At 53.6% G+C, this 14,321-nt stretch overlaps 2 protein-coding genes across 2 annotated transcripts; one reads left to right on the forward strand and one right to left on the reverse strand.

The window, feature by feature from the left end:
- Positions 1 to 5,192: 5,192 nt before the first annotated feature.
- On the reverse strand, positions 5,193 to 6,689 carry LOC112894154 (atherin-like). Its single transcript, XM_025961779.1, has 2 exons — positions 5,811 to 6,689; positions 5,193 to 5,527 (listed from the first exon to the last, which is right to left on the reverse strand). The coding sequence occupies exons 1-2, from the start codon at positions 6,471 to 6,473 to the stop codon at positions 5,462 to 5,464; spliced, it is 729 nt and encodes a 242-aa protein (XP_025817564.1). The 5' UTR covers positions 6,474 to 6,689; the 3' UTR covers positions 5,193 to 5,461.
- A 4,085-nt stretch (positions 6,690 to 10,774) lies between these two features.
- LOC112891474 (scavenger receptor class F member 2-like) lies at positions 10,775 to 12,017 on the forward strand. The gene is made up of 3 exons (XM_025958355.1): positions 10,775 to 11,445; positions 11,539 to 11,598; positions 11,684 to 12,017. The coding sequence occupies exons 1-3, from the start codon at positions 10,885 to 10,887 to the stop codon at positions 11,687 to 11,689; spliced, it is 627 nt and encodes a 208-aa protein (XP_025814140.1). The 5' UTR covers positions 10,775 to 10,884; the 3' UTR covers positions 11,690 to 12,017.
- Positions 12,018 to 14,321: the final 2,304 nt, after the last annotated feature.

The following is a 14,321-nucleotide window of genomic DNA, read 5'->3' on the forward strand; positions in this document are numbered from 1 at the left end:
ATAGTCCGTGGTTTATAGAAAAGTTGGTGCGAGATGTGCGCTGTGAGAAAGCCGAAAATGGTTTGGTTGGTCAGCTATGACTTTTGAGAAAGAAGACCCATGCGTCATCCACAATCCTCCCCATTCAACTCTCTCCCTCTCTCACTTATGAGCGGACCCCGCTCGTCAGCCCTTTCTTCTTACTCTCACTGGCCAAGGCGCGGAGGAGCGGCGGCAGCCAGAACCTTGCTGGACTGGGCTCGGCGGCCAGAGCTTGCGGCGGCGGAGCCTACGGTGGTGGATCTCGCGGCGGATCTCATGGCGGAGGGGAGCTCGCGGCGGAGGACGAGCTCGCGGAGGAGGACGCGGCGGAGGGGAGCTCTCGACGAAGGACAAGCTCACGAAGGAGGATACGACGGAGCTCGCGGCGGAGGACGAGCTTGTGGAGGAGGACGTGATGGAGCTCGCGGAGGAGGATGCGATGGAGAAGGGGAAAAAGAACGAAGCGGTAGGCTCCATAACCGATGGCCGATGGCAGGTCGGTAGTTTTCACGAATTTACCGATCTTACAGCCAGCCACAGCACGTCATTCCCTGCTGTGAAAAATAAACTACAGAAGCTGCTTTCTTGAGAGCATCAGGCCACAGCACCCCGTTTGGTTGGCTTTTGGGCTTTGGCTCAAAGCCACAGCCCAAAAAGCCCAACCTAACACCCCTAAGTCCGGTCTGATGCTCATTTAGAGCTGGGCTTGGTGATGATTTTGGTGGCCTGTAAAGGGAATTAGATCGGAACATTAATTTTGCGTGGATGAAGTATGATGATCCAGCCCTGAGCCGCAAAATGCTCAAGCTGAAAACACTAGACCTTAGGCTATCTCCGGCAACATCCCCCACTCCCCATTTCTCCTAAAATATAAGATTTTTGGTACTGTTCACGTCTCCGGTAGTACCCCAAATTTCTCCCCCAAAATCCGAGTGCACCCCGCGGTCTCCCATTCCTACGGGTGCCCTCTCTCTCCCCCATCCCGCGTTGGCCATTCTGCTACCGACACGTGGCGGCAGACCCTGCGACCCTCTCTCTACGCATGCGAGTATGGGGGAGACGGATGGGTTGCACTGCTGGAACGTGTCTACCGATGGGGGAAGGATGAGATGGGCCCCACGTAATTTCCCCCCAATATGGGTAATTGGAAGGGAAGTACTGCTGGAGATAGCCTTAACAAAGTTGGTCTGATCTAAGCCCAAAGCTTGGGCCGATGATCCTTGCTAAGCGGGCATCTGCACGGAAATAACCAGATCGTGCGCGCGACATGGAGCTGATCCATCACAGAAAGCGAAACAATTTTTTTATTATGTTGGAATAATTATTCTAGCTTATTTTGCATTCAAAAAATTGTTCCACCAAAAAACTATCCAAATATATTGAAGTGTGATCTTGTTTTGAAGATTTCGCCGTAAGAAACACAGTGGTGCAGTCGGATTTTAATTTGGATATACGATTTGAAAAATACAACTTTTTTCTTGTTATATTCTTTTAGTTTCTTCTTAAGCCAAGTGCCCGGCTCATTCTCACTTCTGTGATACCTTGAATGCCACATGTGACTTCTAACAACCCCCGCATCTGCATACATAGGTTAGTAGCCCCACATCCGGCCCAACTATTTATAGAGAAAATTTTCTATTTGACACCAGTAAAATTGAAAATAACTAAAATGAGTTGAACTTTTGTTCCCTATTTGACACTTCCGTCCATTCCGTCAGTTAACTCATAAACAGTAACAACATAAACAGTAACTTTCGTTCCCTATTTGACACTTCTCTCTCTTTTCTAGGCTAAACTATAACCATCAAATTATCTCTAAAATTTATGAAATTTTTTTAGCCATATAACGAATGTAGATGAACCCATGTTGCATAAATATACATATGTAGCATTTAAAATCTTAAAAATAAAAAATTCACCAAATTAGATTACGTTTGAAGATTATCTGAATTTTTAGTGCATAAAAATACTTTCCAACAATAATGAAAAAAATACATAATGTCTAGAGCTCGGTTGGTTCGTCCCCGAAAATTTTCTAAGAATTTTGGCACAGCTAGATCAGGTTTCGTAGGAGACCCTAGCGGCGGTACACGAGCACACGCTCTGCGTGAAGCAAGTGTTTGCGGATGCACCGGCTGGGTAACGCCTTGCGGTCTCACGCCGTCGGAGCGCGACTGGAGGACAAACTTGCAGCGACACATAATTGAACTTTTGACCCAATCGTGAGTTTTGTGACTAGAAGATCTAGAGCTCCGTTGTCCGATCCCGTCCGTTGATCGATAGGGATAGTTGACTTGACCGTCTAGAGTTTCTTGCTGCCCTATCAGGCCTTCTTCCCGGCCACTTATGTTCTCTTTCTTTGAAATGGTTATTGTCCATGTTGACTTGACCGCAAGTACGCCGTCGTGATTGTGAATACTAAGAGAGTGGAGTGGAATGAATGGCAAAACTTTTAGCCTTCAAATAGACGTTAAGACCAGTCTCATCAAACTTCTTTGAAATGATTTCATGATAAATTTTATAGGTATTAAATATTATGCTACATCAATAAATTTGCTGGCATGGTCATTATTAGAAGAGAGGAGTTTAGATGTGAGAGTGTTTCATCTCCATAAAATTCAATTGACGCAGTTATCTAGTTCTCAGTTCTCAGTCTTGATTACTGTGATATGAAACTGTGTATTAAGATTGGCCTGACGGCGAAGATAGTCGAACGGAAGCGCACTTGCTTCAGCAAAAGTTCAGGTATTGTACACCGGTTTTTTCAGCACCTGCGGGCATCGGCGATTGAACGGCTACCACGTACGAGTTGGCATCATTGAACTGCGCGGTGCCGGTGGCCCGTCACCCGTGCTCGCGCGGCCCGTAAGGGCAGCTTCATAAGCTCGTAACACGCCTGACGCGTTGCAGGCCGCGACCAGAAAAAGGTCGTCGTCATCAATCATCATGCCATATCAAAGAGCACCGAGCAGGGGTGACGGTCGTGGGTTGTGGCCACTGCTGCTCCGAAGTTGATATCGATCTCTAGTTGGCGCAGTAGAGAGAGAGAGAGAGAGAGAGAGAGAGAGAGAGAGAGAGAGAGAGAGAGAGAGAGAGAGAGAGAGAGAGTCCATGACTTTTGCGCAGGTCGTTCTGCCCAGGTGGTCCTGCACGGCAGCACTCGCGCCCTTCCCTGTGCCTGTGACGATCCAGGTAAGGAAAACACTCGGGCCCCGCGCGGCAACGACGTCTCAGCGCAGCCGCATAGCTCTGGCCTTCTCTCTGGGCTCTGGCATCCGGGGTCACCGGCACTGCTCGCGAGTCGCGACAGCTCGCTCGCCGTCGCGTTCGCGTCCAGAGGTAAGGTAAGTAAGCACGGCCCGTTTCTGGAACGAGCGATGTCCCGCGCCAAATGGAGCGTGACACGGATGCAGTCCGGCCGGCCTGCTACGCGCGTAGCGGCGTGTCGCCGCACGCGCCTTTCTTGCCCACCAAAAAGGGCGCCGGCGCCGCGTGATGCCACCGGACCGACGAACGTTCCAAGCAGACACACACACACGGCGTGCTGGGGGTCGTCGGGGGTGGACCGGCGGAGAAAAGAGTGCAACGGCCAGGCTCTGCACGTAGCCACAGGGCAGAGCAGAAACAGACATCCTGACCTCTGCAGAGCGTCGACCAGTCTAGGAAGCATCGTACTACAAGATTTAGGGCTCTGGAAGTCAGGAGTCGTGCGCCTTCGACGCCCCGCGGCCCGACCATTCCAATCCCAAGGTGTCCTGGTTCTATTCCTTACGCTTTGGTGTACACGTCATCTGCTCTGCTCAGCTCAATCGGAAAGTTCGATGTGCCTGTGGCTATATAGCTGCGTGCTAGGTTAGCTAATTTGGTGGCACCAACACCAACATCTTGCTTGCCAGCCCTCCACATTAGATTTTCTCCACAAAATTATCCAAATATTTTTTCAAACAACTTTTTTTAAGCATATTTGTTTGCACTGCTCTAAACAAGAAAAAAAATAACAAATGAAAACGACAGCTGGCCGGCGGCCTCCGCGCCCGCACTCGGCGAGACGCCGCTCCTGCCTCCTGCAATCCTCGTGCCTCCTCCGCCCGGGCCCGGCAATGCGCAAACGCACCGGGAGAGAGTGCCCTTTGCATGCGGGCCTCCGTCTCCGAATCCGGCCCCACGAATGCAAGCGGCGGCTTGCCTGTCGCTCTAGCAGGCAGTGCGCGCCCCGGTAGCGGCTGACGCGTGGGACCGGCCCCGACAACGCCGCGCCGTCGCTATACGTGCGGCGCAACTGTACAGGCGGGGGGGCTCGCCTTTATTAATCGCGTAGTAGCATATAAAAGGCTCTCTCCCGTTACAGAAGATCCGGCGAGCGCACGGAAACGGTGAACCCAACCAAACCCGCTTTCCCGTCCTGCCCCTGGGCTGGCACACGCGCACACATGGCACATCTCGGTTTCCATGGCAGGCCGAGGAGGAGCGCCATGCGACCGTGACCAATCATGTGCGCTCGTGCTTCCACGGTGGCTGTACGTGTACTCCAGTACTCCCCGCGCCATCAACCACATGCCGCGTCCGCATGAATTCGAGTTCGGGGCGGTACCAGGTACCCGGCCATGTGGGATCCTAAGATCAAGGAGCCCCCAGTGCCCCCCAGCGTAACATCTCGAGCAGACAAATCCCAGCATGGCTAGCGAGTGGTAATAGTAACAAGATCCATTGTCCCGTCCACGAGCCCGAACGACGACGATTCCGAGATCGTCGATCCACAGGTGGGGCGCACGCAACTTTCCACACTGATGATCATGTTGCATGATCGCTGTCCCACGCTAACCCCAAGTCGGCAAGCCCCAACCCCAACAGGTGGCAGGCGGGATCCAAGAATCCCCGGACCGGCCCAACCAGACCAACCACCTCGCTCTCCCGGTGAAAGAAGTCACGCCGCGCCCCCGATCCCCGCGCAGATAAACCACGGGGCGCCCCCGCACCCCGACGAGACCGCCGCACGGGGCGCCGTAACCGGACAGGGGAAGAACCAACGCGACCATCAGGAAGCCATGCAGGTCGAGAGGCGGGCGGCGCCGTGGCGGAGCGGAGTGGAAGGCCTGCCGGCCAGTGCCAGACGGCATGGGTGGATAAGGATCTGGGAGTGGGTTACAAGCATCCGACCACGCACCCTCATGTACACCAGACAGCGAGAGATCGATCGACACACTCACTGCTTAAGATTTTTAAGTGAAGGGGGAAAAAGGTTACACGGGGTGGGACATGGCGAGCGACCACAGGTACCTATCATCAGCTCGACTAGACCTAGCTAGTTACAGACAGGTTGTGCTTGATGCTTTCCGTGACTCATAACAAGGGTATAGAATGGTGGAGAAGAACCAGCCGCCGCCGGCCGCCGGCCGGGCGGACGGACGCCGGAGCTGCAGGTGGTGGCGGGTTGCTCGCGCTACTCCTCGGGGACCTTGTAGGCGTCGGCGGTGATCTCGGTGAGCCACAGCCCGGGGAACAGCGACTGCACGGGACAACGGCCAGTGTGAGTATTAGCTGGATGGATCGCCATCGCCAGTGCGGTGCTCCTCCGCACAAGAATTCATTGTTTATTCAACAATGATGAGTAGAGAGTATATTGTTATCATTACAGAATAATGATTTGTGATCGCTAAGCAGAGGCTAAAAGCGTATCGAGCGGATAAAATACCAGTTTATTTGTTTGTTTATTTACTAGTATCTTTTTTTTCCTAAAAAAGAGAGGTGATTAGGGGCGGAAGGAGGGGCAGTACGGGAATTTGCCTTACATCGAGCTGCCGCTGCACGACGCGCGGCCGCTTCCGGGGACGCCGCCGCGGCCGGGCGCCGGTCAGCGCGTACACGTCCTCCTCCACCTCCTCCGCCGTCAGCGCCACGGCGAAGGGCGCGCGAGTGTCGTCGGCCCGCGCCTTCTCCGCCGCGGGCTCCCACGCGGGCGACGCGTCGAGCGCCGCGGCCGCCCCACGTGCCGTCTGCCGGCGGCACTTGCGGTCGCGCAGGTTCCACGGCCGGGCGGCCGTTGCCGCTGGGGCCCCGGGCTCCAGCTGCTCGGGCGGCGGGGGCGGTGGAAGCGGCGCTGCCGGAGGCTGACGCTCGGGCTCTAGCTCCGGCGACCGGGGCTGCGGCTTCGGCGCCGGCGGCAGGCGGAGGCGGTCGGCGGCGTCGCGGAGGTGGCCCATGAGCTTGGCCCGGAGATCTTCCAGCTGGCCTTCACAGGTCGGCGGGTCCTCCTCCACGGCGCCGGCGCCGACACGTCGGTGCGACGAGGCGGAGCGGCGCCGATCGCGCGCGCCGCCTCCCTCGGCGACTCCCGGGAGCGAGGGCACGCGGTGGGCGCGAGAAGGAGGCGGCTGCGGCGCCCACGGCTTCATCAGGTGGTGCGACGACGCCGCGGGCGGCGGCTTCGCCCTCGGATCCGCGGTCGCCGCCATGGGTCGTCGCGGCCGGCCGTCCGCGCGCGGGCCGCGGCAGCCGAGGCGGCGGCAGAGGCAGGGGCGGAGGAGGCCACCCGGCGTGGAGCCGGCCGCGTGCGGGCGGCTGGGTCGCCGGTGGACGTCGAGGCGGCGGCGGGGGCACGCAACGAGGCGGGAGAGGGACGGTGGGGTCGTCGTCTGCGTCGCAGCGTTTTTGTTATGGGGGCAGGGCCGGGCAGGCGAACAAAGGCAGGCGTCGCGAGGGGTGGGGTGGTGCGTGCGGGGGGCAGTTCGGGCAATTCCGCGGGGCAGCAGGACACGCGCGTCGGAGGCTCGGGCCGGGGCGACTCGAAAAGGGCGTGAGACCCGAGCTCTCCCAGCTCCAACCGATCGCCACCGGGGGGAGGGTCCCGCCGGCAGCGACCGAGCCAGCGAGCGCGCACGAGTCCGCGTGCCGCGGCCGCCGGAGTAAAACAAGCGGGCCGGTGGTGGGTTTCGTTCGGAACTCTCAGGTGGCGGCGGGCCCGCGGTGTCAGCCGCGGAGCACGTGGACCTGGTCCTCCCGGCGGTGCCGGTGCGACGCCGGGTGCGCTGCGCCGTGCGGCACACTGCCGGCCCTCACGCGGGCCCCGCGTAGCCTACCGCACCACACACTGGGCTACGGCCTACGGCTGCAACGCTTGTGCGGTGCGCACCCGTCCGTACAGCCTGCCCTGGCCCGCGGCACGCCCGCACTCATCAGGAACTCGCTCCTCCTGAGCTGCCGGCTCCGGCTGACACGGATGGTTGTATGGAACCATGGACGTCCGCCGCCGCACGCCGAACAGTCGAAGGGTAAACAGGGGCCGGCGAAGAATCAAGCTGGTGATTAATTAGGTTCTGATTAGAGGGGGGGGATGAGTGCGTGCGGGAGGGCGCTGCCACGTTAGTGTGAAGCCTCGGCCAACCTTATTAGCGAGCGGTACGATCGATACCGTGCGTGGGGCACACGTTTGCCTCCCCCGCCGCCCCGCGGCGATTCAGCAGTGAATAAGTGGAGGGACAGCGCCGCAGAAAGCACACGGCAGCAGAGCCTGCCTGGTTAGTTTTGATGCAGGAGTATCCGGAACAGTGAGAGTGGCGTAGCACGTCCTCTGCAATTCTTCCGCTTACTTTTAGACGACACCGAATCGATGCCGGGCGACCGTAAATGGGGCGAGCAGCCAAATCGACAAGGACGAACACGAATGGCTACGGCACAGGACTACAGGCTACAGGCTACAGGAGGCAGGTGAGGTCCAAGGAGGGCGGACACGGACCACGCGCTGCCGGAGCGCTCCTCGGCCGTGGAAGAACGTTCGCAGCGGATAAGTCTGAGGAAGAATCGTGGCACGAAGGATACGAGTATTTTTGGTGTGCCCCTCGCCATCACCCTGTCATCAGCAAAGCAACTCCGCTGCTGGTAGCCCTCGCCCGGATTCGGAAGCCGCCTCCTTTCTTTCCGCGAAGAATCCAATCAACGTCGTCTTCGCGTCTGCATAACCGCGATTAATAAACGCCAAAAAAAAAAGAACAAACGATGCCTAACCTTACCGGCGGAATCGATCCCCTCCTCGCGCGCACCTCGTCTCGCCGGCACGAGGCAGTGGTGGGCTGACTGGAAGAACAGGTGCACGGTGGAGGGCGCCGTCACAGGCACAGTGTCACGTTGGTGTCAAGTCCCAACAACTAACCGGCGGCACGGTACGGTTGGTCTGTAGCGCGCGGGTTTGCTTGTCCGGCGATCAACAGTGGCGTCACAGGAAATGCACTTGCGTGGCAGAGTCTCTGCCAGTTCCTGATCTACTATACCTACCGGGCGCAGCGTGCAGTAGTAGCAGCACTTCCTCGCAAATCTGTTCTAGTGTTGATGACATCGATGCCAATTGCCAAGCGATCCTCAATTATTGAGCAGGAAAAGAAGAGGAAACGACGATGATGTTCACAAGATGGGTTGCGGTTCTTGCCGATCTGCGCGACTGCACTGCGCAGTCCCGGATACAGCGCGTCATCTCACAGCATTCCACCGTTCACGTCCACCGCTCCGCACGATGCGGTTCTCGGCTGCGCGCCGTCGCCGCCACTTTCGCTGCCGCGGGTGCCACCGACCGCCTCACGGAACTGTGGAAGAGCCAGGACCAGGAGCGCTGACCGTCCGTGTTCCCCCCGGGCATGCTCTGCATCGTCAGAGCCGCCGGGCAAGCAAGCGCACGCGCACGCTACAGCTGGATTGACACGAAGCGGGACGCATGATGGTCGTCCAGGCCCCGGAGCTGCGGCGGATTCGTCAGCAAATGCTCGAACGGAGCACAGCCGGGCCAGTCGGCCAGAGCCAACCATTGGGCCATTGGTGAGCACTGAGCAGGCAGGAGCCTTCATCATCACGGGCTCACGGCATGCGCCCAACTCAACCTCCTTGACGGATGAACAGCGCCAAAAGGAGACGCCGGCCGCTTGTGAATTGACGGACCCTTCTCATCGCAGGAAAACTTGCTCGCGGAGCCCAAGCCAATTTGCTCGTAGTTGTCTAGAAAAAGAAAAGTCCGATTTACCTCGAATTATCATAAAAACCGATTTTCAACCTTCGACTGCAAAACTGGATAATAAAAACTATCCAACTATGAAAATCGGGAAAATTTGGCCTTTTGGCTGGTTTCGAAGGTAGTTTTCCATTTTAGAAAAATTAAAAATTTTCAAATTTAAACTAAAAAGTTCATAAGTAATTCATTTTAAATAAAAAAATAAAATAGGTATTAAATTTTTTAAAAAATATAACATATCTATTGGCACTATACTTATCAGCTGTTCAGATACATTTTTTTTCATATTCATAGTATTTGGTTGCTCGTAGTTATGCCTATTATTTTTGAATAACTAAGATTCAAAAAGAGCAATAATAGATAGGTTATATTTTTAGAAATTTTTTATTAGTTTTATATTTTTTATTTAAAATAAATTAGTTTTAATTTTGTAGATCTAATTAAAATTTTTTACTTTTTTAAAAAATGCAAAATCACCTCCGAAACCACATAAGAGTCAAATTTGCCTGGTTTTGGATGACCTCTAATTTTGTAGTTGAATATTGAAAATCGGACTTTTGCAATAGTTTGAAGATGCAAATTGGACTTTTCCCAAAATAAAATTTGCTCGTAGTACATTTAGAGTAGGCGTCAAGCGAGATTGCCAATTTCTGTCAGACACCTGGAGTGCGATGAAGATCCCCATTCTTTGGTGGTCCAGGAAGGCTTGCCTCCTTGCCTAATCTGAAACAACGAGCAACAATACAACAACAGGGATAAGGAATCTTTCAAAAAAACAACAACAGGGATGTGGGGAAAATAAACTGAACATCGGGTAGTCGGGTAGGTATGTACGGCACGCGGGGCTTTCTGTGGTATTAAAGCAATGCGTTTTTGTTGCTACAATTCCTCCCAAGGACCGGTTGGCAATTGCTGGGCCAGAGTTCAGACACATCTTTCTCACATTCTATCTTCTAGAAGGATGATTTTGCTCACAATCAGCCATGGCCGTGTTTCAGTCTCTATCCGGTAGAGGCCATAGCAGTACCTCTCGTCCAAGGCCCCCGCTATTTTTCGACCTGTGTTGAGAGCCATCTTTTCTGCCCGTGCCCTGACTATGTTTTGGCCCGGTTCGCCACTTACGTCCCAAGAATGCTACTGCAAATATCCAAATATATATGCACAATTTTGATGCTACAACACAATTACACAAATGCTCAGGAACGCTGTGTCTTCACGTATCGCCGAGTAAAAGAGGCTCTCTTTCCCTGTGCCTCGATTTTCGAGCTCCTGCATTGGCTTCCATCGGAGTGCGGGTGCTGCAGACTGCCATCAAGACCGTCTGAAAGAACCGCCGAACAACGAGGCTGGCTGGTCCCCGGAACCCCGCTCGGTACGAGTACGACCTGATGCTTGACGGCGGCGGCGGCTCGACCTGATGGCAACTCGCGAGCCCCACGTGATGTCACCGTCGCCCGTCGTCGGGCCGCACCCGACGGGCGGCGGGAAGGAACGCGACGCCGCCGCCCGCGCCACGCCACACACCGATCCGCCGGCGATCCCCGTCGGCCCGCGCCGCACCCACACCCCGAACCGAGGAAGCCCCACCACACGCGCACGCGGCCGCGCCGCACCGAACGCGAGGTCCGAACCGAAACCTGGAGGCTGGAGTCCATAAAGAAATTTCCAAAGGGCTTCTCGAGAAATAGACGGATCCCAGGGGTCCGCGCGGAAAAGCGCCTCCCCTTTACCCGCCGTTTAAAACTCCGGCCCTCTTTTCTCTCCTCATCCCTCTCGCCTTCTTTCCTTGCTTCCTTCCCTTCCCTTCGCTTCCCTTTCCTCCTCCTGTGACAGGTGGGTCGCTCTCACCACGCGCCCGCCCCGCCCCTCCCATGGTCCTCATGGCCGCCGTCGAGAACGACCACCACCGCGGCGCGAGGTTCGCCCCTCCCCCGCCGAATCCGCTGGCCCCCGCGCCGCGGCCGTCTTCCCGCACGCGCCTTCACGACTTCTCCTTCCCCACCCTCAGCTGGGGCACGCACCGCGTGCTCCGCTGCTCCAAGAGCGGCCCCGCCTCGTCGCCCCCGCCCGCGGCGCCGGAGACCCCGTCCCCGGACAAAGAGAAGACCCGCCGTCCCGACGACGGCGGCGGCGGCGGCGCCACAGGCGCAGGCGGCTCGCTGCAGCGCCAGCGCGCCTCCCGGCGGCCGTGGAACCTCCGCACCCGCCGGTCCGCCACCGCTGCGCCGGCGCGCCTGGTTGGATCGGATGACGCGGCCGAGGAGGCGGTGCCCGCGGAGCGCGCGCCCGCGCCGGCCGCGGAGGCCAAGAAGCGCGGGTTCTCCATCGCGCTGTCCAAGGAGGAGATCGCCGAGGACTTCGCGGCGATTCGTGGGTCGCGGCCCCCTCGCCGGCCCAAGAAGCGCCCGCGCACGGTGCAGCGGCAGCTCGACGTAAGGATCCCTGTTGCCTGTAGAATTGAAATATTTTGGCACCCCCTCTGAATTCGGTGTTGCATGCGAATTTTTCTTGTTTCGGGATTGCAGTTGCTGTACCCGGGGTTGTGCCTTGCGGATGTGACGCCGGGCTCCTACAAGATCGAAGAGGTAAGGGCCTGCCCGATTTGTGGTGGTGTTTCTGAGTCGTTTTCTTTGGTTTGGCTCTGAAGGTGCAATTTTTGTGGTCCTGCAGAGGTGATTGGGTGCTTTCTTGAAGCTTCAGATGGACGGAGTTTTCGGATGCTCTGATCTTTTTTTCTCTTTTCTTCTGATGGCTAACATGTCTGTTGCATATGTGTTCCGTTCTGGGTGGATTAGAGGAGGTTGAGGTGGAATTGCCTGTGATTATCTATTGGGCTGTGGTTGGCGAGGAGTAGGTTTAGCTTTGGCAATTTGGTTTCTGGGCTTGTAGGATTGTCAATTGTATAAAGGACTATGATCCTTAGGTGGGGAAGTGTCTTGTCTTGTACATAGTCTAATTTATGAAGAAATCTTAGTTGTTAAATTGTCAATTGTTCTTTTGATTCTGGCGCCGAGGTGTATAATGCTCTGGTGCGTGTTTTAGTGTTTGGCTTCCCTTGCTGGTGTTTAACTTGTTGAATTTGCGTGGCAAACATACAGGAAAAGTTGAATTTCAGAGGAAGTAGATTCTTTGATTTCGAATCCAGCATTTCTAGGCTGTTCTTTCCATTGAAAACGTTTAAGCGAGGCTTATTCCTAATTGAAGAGCATGCATGATTGCTTCATAGTTCTGATTCAACAGTCAAAAGTTGGTGAGTGATTGATTTCTCAAAGACAATTGTATTTTAATCTTATATGTTTAATGTTTTTATATGATGATTGTTCTGGAGTATTGGTTATGTAAATGTTGTCTGATATTGACCCAATACTTTATTTTTGAAGAAAGACCCAATACTTTATGATTTCTCCATTCTTCTATATCTTGTTTCAGGTTGTTGGTTTATCACGCCATTTAGTATTCTAGTGCATAATCAAGTCTGCATTTCCTTTTGGTTTGAAAATGCAAAATTGTGTAGTCTGATGTCTGATCGCTCGTGTAAAATGCAGCTGCCATCAATGTTGATCACTGATATGGAGGTTGTTGCTCCTATTCAGCCTTTATGCAAACAAATACTCCTTATCATTTTATCAACATTTCATACCGAAGTTATCGTCTCTCAATCTTGAAGTGCTGGAGGCTTTTAAATTGACCAGCATATCTCTGCCTGAGCTCAGAGCTCTTCCATTTTTCCTTCCAGTGTTGGCTGGACTTTGGAGCTAGCTGAGCTGTTCCTGAGGTCCTCTGCCACGTCGCTACTGCTTGGGCCAGGCAGGCGAAAGCATTCCTCCCTCCGTTTTCATTCGCCTCGTGTCTCTTGCCTCGTACGGGTTTGCAACAATGGTACCCATACTTCGGCTTTGTATGAAAGAGGTGCTCCCTCCGTTTTGAATTAGAGTGCTTATTTCATCTATTCGAGATAGGATTTTTACCAACCATTACTCTATTAGTATAAAGTTTTTTTTTAAGACAAAACTGATGTCAATAGATTCCTATTAAAAAATACTTATGTTATGATATTATGAATGATATATATAAATGAAACATTATTAGTGCAGTATAATCATTGATCAAAGCTTTTAATCGAACAAAATTCGGTGTAAAAGGCCAAGGGAGTAATTATTTGGTCATTTCATATGAACCATTATTAAGTCATGTTGCTCAGACTTGACTACTCTGGAGATTTAGATAAGCCCGCTTCAGCGATTTCTTTTAGTTGCGCCGGGTACTTTTGGTCCCGTTGCTGGGCGGTCCTTCTAATATGGTGATTTTGTCAAAGAAAAACCAGGGGAAGGATGCACGTGATGTGTTTACAAAGATGAGTGTGTATTTTTAGCAGAAAAACAATGTCGCAATCTGATTTTGAGCCCTTGATCTCTCTTAAAATTTGTGATTTGACCCCTGTATGCCCGACATCTTGGATTTGGTAATCTAGCTAGTGGTGCTCATTCTTCTGTTCGTTTTCATCACTTTGTTTTGTGGCGGCTTTGGTGTCCGGAAAACTACAGTTTTCCGTGCGCTTGCTGTTCTTTAGCCGCTGGGCGAAGCATGTTTTATGAGCGGCCAGCAGCACACTTTGAAGAATCGGAGGGTCCTTCCTTTCAGGGTACATGTCCACCGATCGGTCAAACAACGCGTTACAGACGGAGCCGGTCGTATATGCTCGAAGCAGTGGAATGTATAGCCAGGAAAAATCACACGCAAGACGTGCAGACTCGGGTTGCATTTGGTGTGTCTGTAGAGCGTGTACGTACCAAAGGTAGCTCACGCGCCGTGCAACTGTAGATCACGCCGTGTCTGCATGCTACTTTCGTCAATTTTTCTTACAAATTAATTATGTGAAAATTATTATGCTCAACTCTCAAAGGGATAATTTACCTAATACTCCCTCCGTTTCAAATTGCAGGTCGTTTTAGCAAATATAGATACATAAGTTTTACTACATATCTAAACATAATTGTATATCTAGGTGCATACCAAAATCTATATATCTGATTTGCCAAAACGATCCATAATTTTGAACGGAGGGAGTAACGAGGATGGACCTCGCGCATAGACTATACAAGTCTCTTATTTTGAGTAGGCTTTCAACAAAATAGATCTAAGTCGACTGGATATAGGAATTTTGAGCGGTGCCCCACGTTGAGCTCTTCTTGGGCCTACTCTGCCAAATAACTTATGTAAGGCGCAATCAAATCTATACTTCTGAAACACATTGAGATATCAATTTTGAATCCTCCAGATCTTCTTCAATATATAGATAGACGTGCCG

This window comes from Panicum hallii, chromosome 5 (assembly GCF_002211085.1).
Source record: "Panicum hallii strain FIL2 chromosome 5, PHallii_v3.1, whole genome shotgun sequence".
In the NCBI taxonomy this organism is placed as follows: Eukaryota; Viridiplantae; Streptophyta; class Magnoliopsida; order Poales; family Poaceae; genus Panicum; species Panicum hallii.